Source organism: Schistocerca nitens, chromosome 3, assembly GCF_023898315.1.
Source record: "Schistocerca nitens isolate TAMUIC-IGC-003100 chromosome 3, iqSchNite1.1, whole genome shotgun sequence".
NCBI lineage: Eukaryota > Metazoa > Arthropoda > Insecta > Orthoptera > Acrididae > Schistocerca > Schistocerca nitens.
The window spans coordinates 896,136,971-896,156,910 of NC_064616.1; the positions used below are offsets into that span (position 1 = coordinate 896,136,971).

The 19,940-nt window shown below is 40.4% G+C and overlaps 1 protein-coding gene across 3 annotated transcripts in view; it reads right to left on the minus strand.

Moving 5' to 3' along the window:
- LOC126248953 (orphan steroid hormone receptor 2-like) overlaps positions 1-19,940 on the minus strand; it is a 130,665-nt gene that overhangs the window by 80,131 nt on the left and 30,594 nt on the right. For all 3 annotated transcript variants that reach the window (XM_049950489.1, XM_049950487.1, XM_049950488.1), the window contains exon 7: positions 12,720-12,943. In XM_049950489.1, coding sequence (XP_049806446.1) covers positions 12,720-12,943 — 224 coding nt within the window. The remainder of the gene's footprint in view (positions 1-12,719; positions 12,944-19,940) is intronic.

A 19,940-nucleotide genomic window follows, 5' to 3' on the forward strand; every position in this document is an offset into this window, starting at 1 on the left:
GGATGCAGGGACAATGGGACTGCAACATGGGGCTTTTCGGTTCCCCATATGCGCCAGTTCTGTTTATTGACGAAGCCGTCCAGGTAAAAATAAGCTTCGTCAGTAAACCAAATGCTGCTCACATGCATATCGCCGTCATCAATCCTGTGCACTATATCGTTAGCGAATGTCTCTCGTGCAGCAATGGTAGCAGCGCTGAGGGGTTGCCGCGTTTGAATTTTGTATGGATAGAGGTGTAAACTCTGGCGCATGAGACGATACGTGGACGTTGGCGTCATTTGGACTGCAGCTGCAACACGGCGAATGGAAACCCGAGGCCGCTGTTGGATCACCTGCTGCACTAGCTGCGCGTTGCCCTCTGTGGTTACCGTACGCGGTCGCCCTACCTTTCCAGCACGTTCATCCGTCACGTTCCCAGTCCGTTGAAATTTTTCAAACAGATCCTTTATTGTATCGCCTTTCGGTCCTTTGGTTACATTAAACCTCCGTTGAAAACTTCGTCTTGTTGCAACAACACTGTGTTCTAGGCGGTGGAATTCCAACACCAGAAAAATCCTCTGTTCTAAGGAATAAACCATGTTGTCTACAGCACACTTGCACGTTGTGAACAGCACACGCTTACAGCAGAAAGACGACGTACAGAATGGCGCACCCACAGACTGCGTTGTCTTCTATATCTTTCACATCACTTGCAGCGCCATCTGTTGTTGAAAATTGTAACTACTGTAATTTCGAAAGTTTGTCCGCCTGAAAATGTACTGTTGTCCCAAGCATATTGCAACAAACGGTGTATTTCTATCGCTGCTCGTTTAGTTTTTATTGCCGTTTCAAATATACCGGTCATTTTTGAAGCACCCTGTATAAACAAATATAAATTCTGTAATAATTGTAAACATTTGGAAGACAAAATGCTACTATTCTTAAAGTATTTATTTGGCTCTATTCGAAAGATGTTAACAAAGCCAGCACTTAATTAATTCCAACGTAATTTACAGTTTCATCGAAAGTATTGTTCATGTAATGATATCTGTTAATTTCATCAGTAAAAAAATAATTCGGCCTAAACCTTGTAGCAGAAGAACCTGTTAAAAGGAACGAATTTTTTGATGTACGCAGTTAATTGAACGAGTTAAGTTTTAATTGTAATTTCTGCAAATTTAATTTCAAACACTATGTCGTTTCAGTACCTATTATATGAGGATATATAAGGGCCCCAATTTTGGCATGAGGCAGTCAGTCCACGGCCGAGTTTCAGATGAGGAACCTGTGTTGGTTAGAATGACAACAATGCATCAACTTAACAGTGAAATAAGTGTTACACCAATAGGCCATGTGTTAATGCACTGGCTGTGTCTGTTCAATTTATTTGAAAGACTGAACAGTTTGGTTAGGCTTTTACTGCTCATAGATGTTCAACAGTAAACTATTGTAGCAGTATGTGGATGTTAGTCTGTGAACTATTAATGAGGCTTATGGGAAGTTAAAACAATAGTGCACTGCCCATATAACTGCGTAATATTAGGGGGGTTGTGAACAGTGAAACGCAACTGTGAATCTGTCTGCTACATCATTTATAGTAGACAGTACCGTATTTACTCGAATCTAAGCCGCACTTTTTTTTCAGTTTTTGTAATCCAAAAAACCGCCAGCGGCTTAGAATCGAGTGCAAAATAAGCGGAAGTTCTGAAAAATGTTGGTAGGTGCCACCACGACTAACTTCTGCCGTCGAATATATGTAGCGCTACACAGGCATGCTTTGCAGGCACAAAGATAAATACTGGCACCAAAACCTCTGCGTCAGTAAAAAAAAGGTGGAAGACGAGCTTTTTCTCCGCCCCGAGTTTCGACCACTGCATTTTCATACATTATCCAACGAAGTAAATACAAATTCCGTATTGTTCATCTTCGAATGTAGCAGTATGAACTGTGAATCACATGCAGTATTCTCTTCACCATAAGAATAATACAAATATAAACATTTTGCCATGTATTCTTTCGTGTTTGCTGCATTTAAATCCTGTCTTCCTAATAAACTACGAAACTGGAGTGAAACAACAGCAAACGCTGTTTATTTTCATCTTATTCTTATGCCTAATAGTGATACAGTCAGAAATGAAGCACGACAATTGACTAGATTTTTAAATCTAAGATGACTAATTTCTGTGCAGAATGTAATGTACTAAAGAGGCGTCTGCAAAGATTTTCAAATGGAGAAAAATTTTCACTAAACTCTCGTTTTGAACATCATCTATCATACGCAGTCTATTATTTGGTTCTTGTTGATCATTATCAAAGAAATCAGCAGTGTAAGTAACAACAAATAGCAGTCTCTTGCCATTGTTTCGCTAATGAGATGATTCCTGCGGTAGCGTGCACAAAAGCAAGCTATGTCGCGAGCGGTGACAGGCCGGAAACACTCATTATCAGAATGCGACAAACAATGCATGACACAGTACAGTAATGCACTGTCAGCTTAGAGTGACGTAAACACCTATAACAAAGAGAACGGCACTTATCAGATCAAAGAAAAATAAACAATCAATTCTAACTAGACAAAGCACGTGAAAAAGGAAGAGTACCCGTATAAATACAGACAGAGCGCCTGACGCATAGCAATGGCTACCTGGTAAAGCTTAACTGCTGAGCTTACGACTCGAACCAAACTACTATAGATGTATCATCATTCATTCAACCTAAATTGTGTCTCATATTACAATGGACCAACTTTGTTTCCATTTGGAGTTGCGGGCTATAACTTCTCTCTCTCCTTGAATTTCGAGTCTCAAATTTCAGGTGCGGCTTAGATTCGGGAATTTTTTTTTCCCTTGATTTCCAGTCTCATTTTTCAGATGTGGCTTAGATTCGAGTAAATACAGTAGTTGCACATCCAATCCCAATTTTTTCAGCCAGAATGTCAACACCGAGGACAACAAATGAAGAGAGAAACTAAGCAGGCGAGCACCACCACAAACTGTCCACCCAAATGAATGGCTGTGGCTAAACTGTGATGGAGAGCAGAGGTGACCACACAGTGGTAGAATATGACTCTGAACACAACACTGCTGCATTAGCTCCATTAGGTGTGGAAGATATTTAAGTCTATATGACTGGATAAAATTAACCAAAATGTCAAAGTTGTACTACACCAACAATTTTTGCCTTAAATGAAGGATAACAATGAACAATTTCGGCTTTGAAAAGCCACTCTCTGTGAAAGAAACTTTGCATTTGTTTATTTCTGTGAAGAGTTTAACTATAAAGTGATTAGTACAGAATCTGTTTCAAGAGTATTAGTGTTTTGTATTAACATCATGATTTACTTTGTATTTATATTCTGTTTTTATTTTTTATCTGGGAATATTTTTATCTATTCTATTAACTTTTGTGTTATCTTCATATTCTGCCTTTCACCTTACTTTTTATGATACCCTAGTTTTCACCACTATGTGGTTATTTTCATCTTCCACAATTTTACATGTTACTGTTTTAATTTCTTACTGACAATTTTTGTAACTGTTAACTCACACAACATCTGGCATTGTATTGGTAACTTTACTGTTTGGCTTACATGCCAAGCTGTTGGTTTGCCGTGTACCTTCAAATAGGCCACTACCAACACAGGCTTGCTTGTACACTGCACAGACTTTTATCTTACATTCCTATGTATTTTCATAAAGTATGGCACATTTGCTTTTATAATTATCCAAACTATTTTGGATAATATAGACTATATATTATATTTCTATTTCTCTGGGTCACTTTATTTTTGTTTCCATATTTTTGTAGATTTAGAAGCAGTTTACTGCTCTACTGATGATAAGTCTATTTTTCATGACCATACATTGTTCAAGGGACTCTGCTGTGGTAGAAAAACACTCATTTTCTATATTTTTCATTGGAATGTTTCCTATTATTAAGATGCTATGTTTTATCCGCTTCACAAACAATTACACTAATTTTTTATCAAACTGGGCAGATCCTACCTCTTTAGTTAAATATTGTGATAAATTTTCTTTTCTGTAATACCATCAACATAAAAAAAAAAAACTTATCACTTAGAGCCATTTTGTGTTTGCTTATTCTTTTCAGATTTGCAGATGAATGATTTTTTCAACTGAAACTAGTTATCTTATTATTGTTGTTGTTGTTTTTGTTGATGTCTTCAGTCCAGAGACTGGTTCGATGTAACTTTCCATGCTACTCTATCCTGAGCAAGCATCTTCATCTCCCAGTACCTACTGCAACATACATCCTTCTGAATCTGCTTAGTGTATTCATATCTTGGTCTCCCTCTACGAATTTTACCCTCCACGCTGCCCTCCAATACTAAATTGGTGATCCCTTGATGCCTCAGAACATGTCCTGACAACCGATCCTTTCTTCTAGTCAAGTTGTTCCACAAATTTCTCTTCTCCCCAATTCTATTCAATACCTCCTCATCAGTTATGTGGTCTACCCATCTAATCTTAAGCATTCTTCTGTAGCACCACATTTCGAAAGCTTCTATTCTCTTCTTGTCTAAACTATTTATCGTCCATATTTCACTTCCGTACATGGCACAACTCCACACAAATACTTTCCGAAATGACTTACTGACATTTAAATCTATACTCAATGTTAACAAATTTATTTTCTTCAGAAACACTTTCCTTGCCATTGCCAGTCTACATTTTATATCCTCTCTACTTCAACCATCGTCAGTTATTTTGCTCCACAAATATCAACACACATTTACTACTTTAATTATCTCATTTCCTAATCTAATTTCCTCAGCATCACCCGATTTAATTCAACTACATTCCATTATCCTTGTTTTGCTTTTGTTGGTGTTCATCTTATATCCTACTTTCAAGACATTGTCCATTCTGTTCAACTGATCTTCCAGGTCCTTTACTGTCTCCGACAGAATTGCAGTGTCATCGGCAAACCTCAGCATTTTTATTTATTCTCCATGGATTTTAATTCCTACTCCAAATTTTTCTTTTGTTTCCTTTACTGCTTGCTCAATACACAGATTGAATAACATCGGGGAGAGGCTACAACCCTGTCTCACTCCCTTCCCAATCACTACTTCCTTTTCATGCCCCTTGACTCATAACTACCATCTGGTTTCTGTACAAATTGTAAATAGCCTTTCGCTCCCTGTATTTTACCCCTGCCACCTTCAGAATTTGAAATAGAGTATTCCAGCCAACATTGTCAAAAGCTTTCTCTAAGTCTACAAATGCTAGAAACGGTAAATTTGCCTTTCCTTAATCTATCTTCTAAGATAAGTTGTAGAGTTGGTATTGCTTCACGTGTTCCAACATTTCTACGGAATCCAAACTAATCTTCCCCAAGGTCGGCTTCTACCAATTTTTCCATTTGTCTGTACAGAATTCTTGTTAGTATTTTGCAGCCTTGACTTATTAAACTGATAGCTCAGTAATTTTCACATCTGTCAACACGTGCTTTCTTTGGGATTGGAATTTATTATGAAACTTACTGGCAGATTAAAACTGTGTGACTACTGAGACTCGAACTCAGGACCTTTGCCTTTCGCGGGCAAGTGCTCTACCAACTGAGCTACCCAAGCACAACTCACGCCTCGTCCTCACAGCTTCACTTCTGCCAGTACCTCATCTCCTACCTTCCAAACTTAACAGAAGCTCTCCTGCGAACCTAGCAGAACTAGCACTCCTGAAAGAAAGGATATTGCGGAGACAAGGCTTAGCCACAGCCTGGGGGATGTTTCCAGAATGAGATTTTCACTCTGCAGTGGAGTGTGCACTGATATGAAACTTCGTGGCAGATTAAAACTGTGCCGCGATAGGCAAAGGTTCAGAGTTCGAGTCTCGGCCCGGCACACAGTTTTAATCTGCCAGGAAGTTTCATATCAGCGCACACTCTGCTGCAGAGTGAAAATCTCATTCTGGAATTTATTATTATTATTATTATTATTATTATTATTATTGTTATTATTATTGTTATCTAATTATGACCAAGACAATTAAAACTTTTTAATAATTTCTAAATTTTTGATATATAAAAATATATTTATGATTGCTTCTCTCCAGCCTAACAATTTCAGGTGTAAATGGTGAACTCTAAATTACACAAAATAATTTTCTTTTACTGCATCATTCATATAACAGCTGTCTGCTGTTCTGACAGGAAGATGAAGTTTCATAGTTGGCACATAATGTATCTGTGGATCTATGAAATATCTACATTTCAGAACTAAAAAAGAAACAAAAATGAATTTGATTCATATTAATTACAATACTTTATTACTCTCACCTAGTGCTGTTTAATTATTCATATGCACATTGACAACTATGCTAACTACGCATTTCACCAAACTATTCAACTGAACTAACCAACCACAACCACAATTCGTAAATTATGAAATATCAATTTGTAGTTAAACGAAGATTTTGTGAGTAAATAACTATGAGGAAAAAAGTCAAAAAAAGCAGTTTCTAGTGGCATAGTGAGAAATTGGAGATTTTAAGTGAGGGCAGCTGTTTAACAATATTTGAACCAATATATAATGTTGAAATCGGAGCTAGACATTTTTCTTAAAGCTGATGTTTGTGGATAACCTGAACATGACTGATCATTTCCTGTATAAACAACTGATCTCCTTGATGCGACACCAGACAAAAACATCCCACTTCAAAGGAACTAATTCCATAACAGTTTTATCTGTCAACATCACATTTCCTGAAATTTTTTCACAATGAAAAGTACCAAAAAATTATGAGTTTTGGAGAACTCTTTAGTGTGTAATGCAGTTAAACTGCATATTTTTAAGTATACAATTAGATATAAAAATTGTCATGAACACTTTGATCAATGTAATGCCTGCTTGGTTTACTTCTAGAAGCCAGTCATAGTAAAGACTATGTGATATCATGCAAATGTCACTGTAATTGAATGACAGATGGAAGAATTTAAATTATGCGGCATGAATTGTATGATAGCTTGTTACAGAATCATGTTTCAAACGTGTCAGTGAAAAAATGATAGGAAAATTTTACTCGTTTTCACAATGAGCGAGTGTGTCCAAAACATATTAGAAGCTTAGCTGAATCTTCACCAACTATTCCAGGCTGTAACACAGCTAAAGCTTTTTCTGTAGTTTTTCTTAGTTTAATTCTTCAGTTCCTTGTGTGTTGTATTTAACAGGTGTGATCTCGTGTTTTAGTACCTGCAAAGTGTAGATTTGCACAGCCTGTAGAACAACAGTCATTTGTTTTGAATGGCTGCCTAAACAGCTCAGTAAGATGTCAGACTCTGGTGGAGACACATTAGCAGGTTAGCAAATTACATAATAGCTTTCTCTGTGTGCTTTTGTAGTTAATTCTTAAGTTAGAAGTACAAGGATGTGTGCATGATGTGTGCAGATGCAGGAGGAACAGGCAACATTTCGCAGAGGAACTGGCCACTGTTCACAAACAGCCAAAGACACTTTTGCCACAGTCAGCCATCTTCTGTCCACTGCCTTAGGGTGTAGCGGTGGTGGGAATCTGGCACCTTGCATGGGACACTTATGATGTCACTTGTTTGCTCACGGGTTCTGCTACCAACACACCTTGCAGTGTTCCTGAAGCTGAGGATCCACCCCCACCGCAGGGTGAGTGGCAGGTGGTAACATGTTCATGTCGCTCAACGCGGACAGTTAATGTGGAGGCTGGCTTTCTGGGCTCACCTATTCACCCTGTTGAGTTGACAGCCAGTCACTTCTTCAGCAGGATTTGAGCAGGTACACAGGAGGGACAGGGGGAGGAGATGTTTAGTCAGTTATCGGGAGCTCCAATATTAGTCGTGTTATGGAATCCTTTACGGAAATACTGTCCAGAGCTGGAAAGAAATCCAAAATGCGCTCGGTATGTCTACCAGGGGACCTCATCCGAGATGTGTAGGAGACCCTGCCTGCTGCTATCGAGCTTGCAAGGTGCAGTCACCTACAAGTTGCGGCTCACGTCAGCATCAGTGATGTTTGTCATTTGGATTCTGAGGCAATCCTCAGTTCACACAGGCAGTTGGCAGAAGTGGTGAAGATTGCTGGCCTTGGTCGCGGGATGCATGTAGAACTCAAAATTTGCAGCACAGTTTCCAGTATTTATCAGTGACCTTTGGTTTGGAGCCGAGTGGAGGACCTCAACCAAAGGCTCAGTTGATTCTGTGAAGGTCTTGGCTGTAGATTTCTGGACCTCCATTATAGGATGGAGAATTGTAGGACCCACTTTCATAGGTCAGGGATGCACTACACAAGGAAACAACTATTTCAGTAGCAGAGCACATGTGGAGTGCATTTTTAAGGCTAGGCAGTAATATGAGGTCCTCCGATTAACGCTCAGCACTCGATATGGAGTGAGCGAAATCAGACTGTGACCAAAGTAAGGAAACTTTGACTGCCAAAAATTTCAAGGGTAAATTGTCAAAGTATTCGTAATGAAGGTTCTGAATTTATTGCTCTCCAGGAAAGTTGTCACATTCAGGTTATTCTCGGAACTGACAGCTGGCCAAAATCCGAAGTAGAAAGTTCCGAAATACTTAGTGAGGCATGGAATGTACCTCATGAAAACAGATTAGGCACCACAGTAGTAGCAGTATTCATGGCAGTAGACAAAAATATTACATCTATCAAGGTCGAAATAGAGTTCGATTGTGAAGTTGCCTGGAAGTACGTAAAAGGTATAAGTGAACTCTTGTTAATTATCGGATGTTTTGGATACTGCCATGACAGTTTCAGAATCGTTCAAAGATAGTCTATGCTCAGTAGTATGGATATGCCCAGATCACGCAATATTTATTGAAGGCAACTTTAACCTACTGAGTGTAGATTGGGACATCTACAGATTAACTGCAGGTGTTGCATACAGACAGTCTTGTGAAGTACTAACTAACACGTTTTTCGAAATCTGTCCTGAGTAGCTAGCCTACACACAGTTGAAGTAGTTTAGGCCTTGTAGCTAAACACAGGCCTGACCTTATCAGCAGTGTTAGTGGAGTGATAGGGATTAGTGATCACGATACCACAGTGATAATGGAAACTGAAGTTAAATTCATCAAGGAGGCTATGAGAGCATTTTTACTAGAAAGAGCAGATAAGCACTCGTTAGCATCCAACTTACACAATGAATGTACACCATTTAGTTCCAATATGATGTACATAGAGCAATTATGGGCAAAGCTTCAATGGATTATGAATCACACTCTGGAGAAGTCTGTGCCAAGTGGATTAAGGACACAAAATACTCACCAAGGTTTAATGAAAATTCGGAAAATGCTTAGGAAGCAGAGACTGTTGCATTCTTTGTTCAAAAAAGGATGCATAAATGACAACAGGTAAAAGGCAGTAGAAATTTGTCCATGTGTAAACAGACTGATGCGCAGAGCATACAGCTACCACTGCCATGCCTTTGGAGATTTTGCCGGTGACCCAAAAAAATTTTAGTCCTGCGTAAAATTGCTAAGTGGGACAAAGGCTTCCATCAAGTCACACACTGGCTATTCTGATGGGGCAATAGAAGACAGCAAAAGGGAAGCTGAAGTTTTAAAATTTGCATTTAAGAAATCATTCACAAAGGAGGATTGTACAAGAACACCAGTGTTTGATTGTCACACAGATTATCGTATGGAGCACATAGTAATAGGGATCCCTGGTGTGGAGAAGCAATGGAAAGAGTTGGAAAGTCGACAGGTCTGGATTGAATCCCAATTCGGTTTTAAGGAGGGTACTTTCTGGCAATGGTCTCTTACTTAGCTTGCATTTATGGTCAAACTCTAGCCCAGTGCAAACGTCCAAATGGCTCCAGTATATAAGAAAGGTAAATGAATGGACCCGCAAAATTACAGACCAATATTCTTAACATTGGTTTGCTGCAGAATTCTTTAACATATTCACTGTTTGGATACAATATACTTTCTGGAGATGGGGAAAAACTTGTGTCCCCACACCAGCACAGATTTAGGAAGCATCACGTGTTTTCAGTCAGATAGCTCTTTTCTAGCATATCATCCTGCGAACCACGGACAAAGGACAAATATTTCATATTTCTAGATTTCTGGAAAGTATTTGATATGTTGCCCCACTGCAGACTGTTAATGAAGGTACGAGTGTACAGAGTAGGTTGCCAGATATGTGAGTGGCCTGAAGACTTTTATGTAACAGAACCAAGTACATTTTCCACGATGATGAGTGTTAATCAGAGACAAGGGTATCATTCCAAATGCCCCAGTGTAATGTGATAGAGCTACTCTTATTCTCTATATTCATACATGATCTGATCGACAGGGTGAGCAGCAATCTGCAGCTGTTTGCTGTTGATGCTGTGGTATATGGAAAGGTTGTCAACGTTGAATGACTGTGATAGGTTAATAGATGAGTTGGACAAAATTTTCAGTGTTTAATGAATGGCAGCTTACTCTAAATGTAGTGATATCCAAGTTAACGCAGATAAGTAGGAAAAACAATCCCATAATGATCAAATACAGCATTAGTAATGTGCTGCTTGACACAGCCATGTTGATCAAATATCTAGACTTAGCATTGCAAGGCAATAGGAAATGGAACGATCATGTAATGACAGAAGTAGACAAGACAAACTGTTTACTTTAGTTTATTGGGAGAATTTTAGGAACGTGTGGGTTATCTGTAAAGGACACTGGGCACAGAACACTAACGCAACCCATTACTGAGTAGTGCTGGAGTGTCTGGGATCCTCATGGGATCAGGTTAAAGGAAGTCATCAATGTAATCCAGAGGTGGACTGCTAGATTTGTTGCCAGAAGGTTCTATCAACACACGAGTATTACAGAGATGCTTCATGAACTGAAATGGGGACCCCTAGAGGGAAGACTAAGTTTTTTTCAAGAAACACTTTTGAGAAAATTTAGAGAACATACATTTGAAATTGATTGCAGAACGATTCTACTGCCACCACATACATTTCATGTGAGGACCATGACGACAGGATAAGAGAAATAGGGCTTGGTTCAGAGCCATATAGGAAGTCATTTTTTCCTCACTCTATTTGCAAGAGAAATAGGACAGGAAATAATTAGTATGGCACAAGGTGTACCCCCCCCCCCCCCCAATGCACTATACGGTGGCTTGCAGAGTATGTATGTAGATTTAGATTTTCAACGCAAAATGTGTGAATTTTGCGTTTAAATATATTTCCTAACTCTATATGCAATATTACTGTTAATCTCTCATTAGTTGAATGACAGATCATGTAAAAATAAATTATTATTAAGCACATGTTGATGGTAACTCCAGCGGCCGTGAGTTTTACTCCTTCTCCTGACGTTTTGTAAATTATTTTCAAAATGTCCTGAATTCGGTTAAAAATGATATGGGAACCTCACACTGACACACTGTGGAGAGGTAAGTGATGTACTTCCCCACCCCACAAAGATTCACACTGGCTACATCCAAGTCAAGCGTCATTACATTAGACACGTATGTTATGATCTGGACGTGGAAACCACAGCATAATCACACAACTTAGAAACTTTGTTTATTAACATCATAATCAATATACTGCAGCCTTTCCCACAAGATATTCCTACATGCCTTCCATCCCATGAAAATGAAATGAAATTAGCATTTGGTGTCATTGGTCGGGAGGCCCCTTACAGGGCAGGTCCGGCCGCCTTGGTGCAGATAACACCTGAGGAATACATATTATCCCTTCATGTTTCATCATGACATTTCTAAAAAAATTAATACAATACCATAAGGTCACTAATCAGGTGCTAATCATGACTATTGTTGGAACTTCACTTTTAAAGGGTACTACTGTGAATTTATTTATCTTCATTCATGATTTTTTTCCAACATCTTCTTCACTAAGTATTCATTCGATGCTTTTCTTGCAAGACTGAAACCACAAATAATAAAACAGCCACCTTCTATGATTCTCCTCCTAAAATAGAAGATATGTTGCTGAAGATAATATCATTTTGAGTGATGAAAGAATTTGTTTTCACCCTTGAATTTTCCACAATGTGCATTACCAACAGGGTGGGGTGGGAGCAATTTATGCCCACAAAAAAAGCAGATTTCTTTAATTGCTGTTGACTTTTCCTCACAACATATTATTTAAAAAGATACTGATGTGTAAGTGAGGTCCTGAACCTGAAAATATGGCATTCATCATGGAAGTGACACCTACTCCTAAGAATTAAATTTTTGGGTTAACTTTAACTGAAAAATTTTAAAAAAATATGGTATCTGGTAGAAGAATTCATTAAAAGCAAAAAATATTTTTTTTTTCAAAATTTTAAAATATAAAATAATTGACTAGATTACAGAATATTTAAAATGGTGGGCATAAAGTATTGACTAGATTACAGAATATTTAAAATGGTGGGCATAAAGTAAACCCCCTAGTCCCTTCCCAGTATTGTGGGCGTTAACGGTTAATAGAAAAATTATCAAACAAGAAAAAATGTGTGTGTATTCTACAGCAATTTCATACAAGCAGAAAAAACAAACAAGTCATTTCCTCAGGAACTTCCCCTCTCCTTCAGTCTCACGAATGTCCTGTCCACCTAAAAACATTTATCTTTCAAAAAACATGCTCAATGAGGTGAAACGCACACACATGCATCCTGCCGCACCCCCCCGCCACCGCACCTCCCCCCCCCCCCCCCCCACACACACACACACACATTTTCTCAGCAGAGGAAAATACATCACAATTTAAGGTACAGTACCTTACCTCAACAGTTGGAATGCTGGTAAGCTACGAGCCCAATGAACAGACAGGAACAGTAGTCTAGAAGCACTTTCACAAATATAGTGCACATTTAGGTAGGCTGGCATTGGACTTGGTGTCTGCAAGTTAAAAGAAATGTGGTGATCTTGAACTAGTAGGCCTTCCAGCTCGAAAACACTTTCATCACCATAGTCTGCCAATGCAAATGAGTCACTTTCATTTAAATTCTGAAAAGGAATATTTACAGGTTTTATATACACAGCACTGGGTAACACAACCATATATTGAAAATAATGACATCAAAATGATCTTAAATCACTAATTATCATAGTATATTTATGAGAAACATAAGTGTTTATATATACGTATTTTCAAATAAAACACATTCAAGGAGTGAATCTTCAATCTTCCTTAAGGATACATGAAACAGTTGACAGAGGTAGTTACAATAAATGTTGTTACAGTGTTGCCAGATTGTCACTCTTTAACGTCTTTTTTCTGCCGGATGTACTCGCTGGACAAAATTTTGGGACAGACTTTTTTTTCCGCTGTCACATGAGGAGTCACACTGGGAAGCCCAAGTGCGCAAATTTCGCTTCATCTTGTGTGTGTGTGTGTGTGTGTGTCAAAACACGCACAAAATCACAATCTGATGAGGTCCACACTGGCACATTTGAAACTTCCTCCAAGAGCTAGAGTTATGAAGTGTTTTTCAGAGACAGCAAAATTTCTATAGTGAAATTTTCATATAATATGTGGTGCTAATGTACAACGAACATCTTGTTAAACACATCCAATAACCACCATTTGGCAATAACTGTGTGATGAGTTTCACACACAAATAGCACACTATGGCTTTCGGTTATAGGGCTACTAAAGGTAACAGGAGTATGGAGGTTGGGTAGAATCATTATTAATACTAAATGCAGCTACTCACTGTCATGTGCCAAGAATAACAACAAAGTTCTCTTCAAAACCACAGAGACTTTTGAGCTTTGTCTGACAACCATTATGATGATGATCATAGTTAACACTTACCTTATTAATTATAATTACATTGGACAAAATAATAGCCACCCCTTAAAAGAGCATACAGGTTGCTTTTGAGTGGCATAGATGGTGTAGAACTGGTAGCACATGGTCACATCACCCTCCACCACTGATGTTATATCATTGCAGTGAAGTTACGTATATGTGCCAGTTAGCTGTGTGGAATCTGAGTTGTAAAATTGGTCGACGTGGAGACGTAACAAAATGGCAAAAAGGAGCTATCGAGTTAAGAGAAGCCCAAGGCCACAACTGGCTGGTAGGTAAATAGGGTTAAGGGACTAAACAGCAAGGTCATCAGTCCCTTGATCCGGAGGTAGTTCACCCATAGTTAGTGACATCTGCGGAGGACATGTTCTGATGATGAAAGGCTGCAGGAGTGATAAAACCGAGATCGTGATGGCAAGACTGGTGCTACAGCTGAGAAAGAGTTTACGCAGAAGTGTACCAAGTGGGCTGGTACACATGTCAGAGCAGATGAGGGGTCTCCTAGGGTTCATCCAATGGTGGGAAAAGCCCCACACTGCATCTGACCCTCTGCTACCTCAATGAAGGAGAAAGACAGTCACAGGGCAAAGAATGTCTTCAAGTTGGTGGACTTAGAAAACTGAAAGTGAAATGGCTAAACCTGTAGTGGACATCAGTTAGACTGTCAATAAAAACACAGAGGAGAGAAATATATAAGACAGCAGTGGCTGTCCACAGGGCTCTGCATGCAACGTGAGTCACCCCATCCACAGCCATCCCATCCTTGCTCCAGTGGAGTCAAAGCATTTAAGAGCACCCACTATTTACCACAGCACTATGTCTATAATAGAAAATATGGTGCAGGAGGAAAGGAGACAAACCACATTGAAAAGCAATTAAAATGAGTAAGAGAGAGATGAAAGAGTGAACTGGTCAAGGACATACAGTTGGGAGTTCCCCCTGCCCTAATCCCAATGCTCCTGCACCACAGGTAGCTTAAAACCTTATAAAAACAAACTTTCACAGAGAAAAATGGAGAAGCAGATCCTGTCTATGAATCATCTGCAAAAATTTGAAGCAAAGAATTTGGATAGTCATTCTTAGCATGTACAGCCAGAAGTACAGGGTATTCCACCAGGACAGGAGATACTGTCTGTAAGGCTCCACAGGTACAATGTGGCAGTGGCTTGTTACATAACACAAAACTGGGTTAGCATGGTGTGACTAATGCAGGGGCAACATAGGATGAAGGATTTCTTCAGGGAGGAACGCAAGGAAAATCACCATGCAGCAGTAGTCTCCTTGATAGTGCAGAGATTATTAAAGGGGGCAGTAGCCAACCAGATTTCATTCCATCTCTGAATAAACAGAGGTCTTATTTGCACCAAAAAGTCTGCACCTGGGACCAGCAATGCAAATGGGAGCAAATAATCACTCCTCTAGCTGAAGAGTCAGCCAGTTCATTCCCTTGGATACCCACATGACTTGGGACCAAGAGAAACACAACTGAGCAGCCAGTATGACTACGTTCAGCGAGAAGGTCGTGAATAGCAGACACCATAGGGTGATAAAAGTAACAATGGTTAACGGCCTGAAGAATGCTCACTAAATCACTACATATTAAAATGTGGTCAATGGAGACCTGTTTAACGAAGTGTAGGGCTCTGCTGTAAAAACACTACAAGTCCCTCGCAATGAATGGTATTCCTGACCAGCTGGGGATGTAAAAGCCTATCTCACCTTATCCACAGTTTTCGAGCCACCAGTGTAAAAGAACTGAAGAACTGAACATAAGAAACAGCGAAAGGTTATGGGTGCAACTGAGACTTTAGGATCTGGAGGGGGGGGGAGGGGGGGGGCACAAGAAAGAAACAGTGAGCACATTCCAGGGAGGAGAGGCAGAGATCCTAGCACAGAGCCGTGAAGTGCATTCCAACTGGTAATACCACCCGACAGCTGGTATGAGGTGGTCAATGCCCCTCACATGCAAAAAGAATGGGATTGTTGGATGATCAGGGTACTGTAGATTGGAGCAGCTTTTTATCAAAAAGAAGGTCCAGAAATGAGACTGTGCAACAACTTCCAACTGCTGGGCAGCCAAGTAAAGTTCTGCATCAAATTGGACCATGGTATAACGACAGAAATCCGTGACCTGCATTTCTGCACGAGAGGCTTGGAAACCATAGAAAAGGATCCACATAGAGGCCCATCAGATGGCCCCTTGAAGCTATGTTCTATCAGATGGATGGAGAGCTAAGTGAAGTACTAACTTGAACCTGGAACAACAGGTGGGATAAAAACTGATGAGTAAAAATGAGTAGGGAGCCTTGAAAGCCCCAGTCATGGAGGTCAAGTAATATGTGATGGCACGAAGCAGTGACATATCACTTAAGCAGATAAAATAAGATTGCAATTAGGTGTTTGTGTCTAGAAAAAGCCTTTCAGACTGCTGTTTCCAACCAGATCAGATGGATGACTGGATCGTGCCTCCTGGAAATCACACTGATGGGGTGACAAAAGGCCCTGAGAATTACGAACCCAGCATAAACTGCAGGCAATCGTCCTTTCAAGCAATTTAATTGCTAGAGCAAGTTGGTGAGGCTAATTGGTCAGTAGTGGTCATGAGACACTGAGTTAGCCAAGAGCCTGTATTGGATTGACTTGGGGGGGGGGGGGCATTGTAGGACTAAACTGAGAGGTCACCAGTCCCGCAATTCAACGTTACTTGCATAAGATAGATGGTCCATTAAAAGTGGGTGGATCCAGTCAGACTATAAAGTGGAGAAGTTAAAACACACAACAGAAGGTATAAAAAGGTAGGTAAAATCTAAAATCTGGTTGGTTGGTTGGTTGGTTGTTTCGGGGAAGGAGACCAGACAGCGAGGTCATCGGTCTCATCGGATTAGGGAAGGACGGGGAAGGAAGTCGGCCGTGCCCTTTGAAAGGAACCATCCCGGCATTTGCCTGGAGCGATTTAGGGAAATCACGGAAAACCTAAATCAGGATGGCCGGACGCGGGATTGAACCGTCGTCCTCCCGAATGCGAGTCCAGTGTCTAACCACTGCGCCACGTCGCTTGGTTTAAAATCTGGAAAAACGGAAGGATGAAAGAGTGGTCTTTGCAGGGGGGAGTGGTCATTGGTCCCAGTCCTAGAAAACACGTAGAGGGGCCCCAACCATAACCACCCTGCCCCTGCTCCAGGAGGAAAGCAAAACCTCATAACTGAAAATAAAAACCACTTTGATGGTGAGAGGCCCCAACCATAACCACCCTGTCCCTGCTCCAGGAGTGAAGGAAAACCTTATAACAGAAAATAAAACCACTTTCATCGAGGAAACTGAGGACCAGTTCAATCATCAATGAATTGTCTGCTAATATTAAAAACAAAGAATCTAGAAGGCTATATTCAGCATAAAGAGCCAACAGTAGGGGACATTCCACCACTGTATGGGACACCATCAGTCTGGCTCCACAGCCACATTGTGGGGGTGGCTTGTTATGCAAAAGAAAATGATGGGTGAGACTAGTGTGACCAATGCACAGACGGCATAAGACAGTTGACTGTTTCCGAGAGGAGTGGGAAGGGAAAGCGGCAAACTGCCGTAGTCTCCTTGATAAAGATGGAGGAGAGTACCACAGTCTGCACCCCAAGATGTGTGGGCCAGGAGGTTGAGAGCATTAAGCTTCCGCATACAGATAGTCTTCAGGTGGAGAATATGGGGCAGCCACGTCAAGAGCCTGAAGCAGTTGCAGTTAGTAAAAGGGTCATTATAAGATTCAGTTTGGTGGGGAATGGTGGGAAGTGAAACAGAGATAAGAACAGGATGCCAATGTTGTCAAAAAGTGGGTGACATGTCCATCAAAAACCTAACGCATCGATACAAAAACCACCCTATAGGATAAGACCTGGAACAGTTGTTTATCACTTGCGGCTCAGATGACTTCTTACTGCCTTTAGTGAAACCACATCAATGTCAGAATCTGACAGTGTGGCAGCACCTGTGGTCACCTGAGTAGCCTTGTCCCAATTTTTCTCCTTCTCCTATCCTCAATGAGCATGGGGGTGGATTAAGAACGGGTAGCCCTGGGACCCTGTGGTTCCTTCAGCCACTGGCTGGCATCAGGCTTCTGATCTGTTGGTTTCTGGGGAAAGGCAACTCAAGAGAGAAGCCTGCCACCAGTAGATGCCAGAGGGGGAAGCTGCCATTCCACACATGTGAACTGTTTTTGAAAAAACTGACGTAGTGGGAGTCAGCCATGTGACTTTTGCATAACTGAACATCATACCAACAGGATGTAGTCATTCATATTTTTTATGTGCCTCAGTATACAACAGGCAGTCAATAAATTTATATTCCTGTGTTTTCCTTTCTTTTTTTCTTTAATATTGTGCAAACCAGAGAACATTGAGGTCGGTGTTCCATGCAGCTGACACAAAAAAGTAATCACAAGGAACACATTTGTGGAGTGATCACTCGCAGTTACCATACTCTGAGCCCGCAGCTGAATGACATAAGACCGAAGCGGAAGCATCGAAAGCAGCTCTGTGGGCAGTGGGATGTAACGCTTCACGTCACAGCTGTATACCATGACAAACTTTTTCTGGGAGGGCATTATTCCCTTTGATGGCTGAGATAAAGGCACCTGTATCTATTTCACAATCCCTGGGACCTTTTTGGACATGCCAAACAAAATGTACGCCATGCTGCTCCCTGTCTATTTGGAGAGTAAGGTCTTGGTGGAAGGTGGTTCCTTGGACCATATTCAAAGTTTTGGGTGAGGGCAATGATCACTGGTATGTCACCCAGATGTTCACATGACTGAAGAGCTGTAGACTGTGTAGCAGAAGAGGCTTTAACCAATAGTGATCCATTGTGCAGTTTTCCTTATGACTCAACTTCTTCAATTTTATCTTCAATATGCTCCAAAAAAATAATGGCTTTGTCACAGCAAAAGTATCCCAATCAGTTCCAGTTAATACTACATACTGAATAATTTGTCTCACTCCCAGATGCCTTGCTTGTCCCTCTTGCAACGAGACAGCCAAGGTAGGAAAACCAACAGGATTATAGCTGTCCACAGTGAAATTTCTATACCTATATGATGAGATGGCCAGATCAGAAAAACCATCGGTTTGATAAATTTCTTCTGCAAAATGTCTGGCCCCAACATGTCGGATTGGCTACTGCGTTGGATTTGAAGCGCAAATAAGAGCCTAAGCATGTATTGTGAGCACATGATCTTTAATGTTGCATGCAGTAGGTGCTATGTAAGACGTTCTTCATCAGTCTGTTCTAACTAAATGAAAATTTGGAAAATGAAGGTCAAAACCACAATGGAGCCACAAATTACTTCAGCCAAAAGGCGGTGAATGAAAGAATACTTCAAAAAAGACAGGCTGAACCGGACTGACATTAAAAGCTGTCACCATGAGAAAGAGAGCAAAATAAAGGAAAGATAGTCAGAAATGAGAAATTGCAGCAGAGGAAAGGGAGTAGGTGCTACAACAGCTCTGAGTCCTGTGCTTGCCACACACATACACACAAAAAGAGCCGTGAGTGCTCCGAGGGGGTGAATGAAGTTGCTCGATTTGTTTGTGTATCAACACTGACTGTACAACTCTTCTATAATGAATTGTATAGCACTAATGGCAATGTAGCACACTGTAAGAACAGTGGTTGTCAAAAGAACCCAACCAACAGTGACTGGACATGAGTGTCACACTTTGTCAATGAGAATCGGTTTTGAGAATGAACAGGAATTACAGCCATCATCAGAAAATGTAGGTCCATTTTATCCACTTTCTGAGCAAAGAGTGTGTAGAGAACTGTATGCAATGAGTACACAATTGGTACCTCCCAAAATGCCACTCTACACAATGGCACATAAAGCTGCACATATTCAGTGGGCTAAACAGCATAGGAATGGACAGCAGCTGACCACAGGCATGTACTATGGTCCAACAAGTCGCGATTTTGCCTCTTTTCATGATGAAAGGCATCTTGTGCACTATTGGTCCAATGAGGCATTCAACTCACAGTGTGCAGAGTGTGTAATACAGGTCAGAGGTGGTTCTGTGATGTTTTGAGGGAGTTTCACACATCATGAATTCTTCCTACTCAATCAGGTTACTGCGAACATGAACTATGATGTTTTGTTCAACATTCTTTGTATCAAATTTTGACCTTTCTTCTACATCTTCACGATCG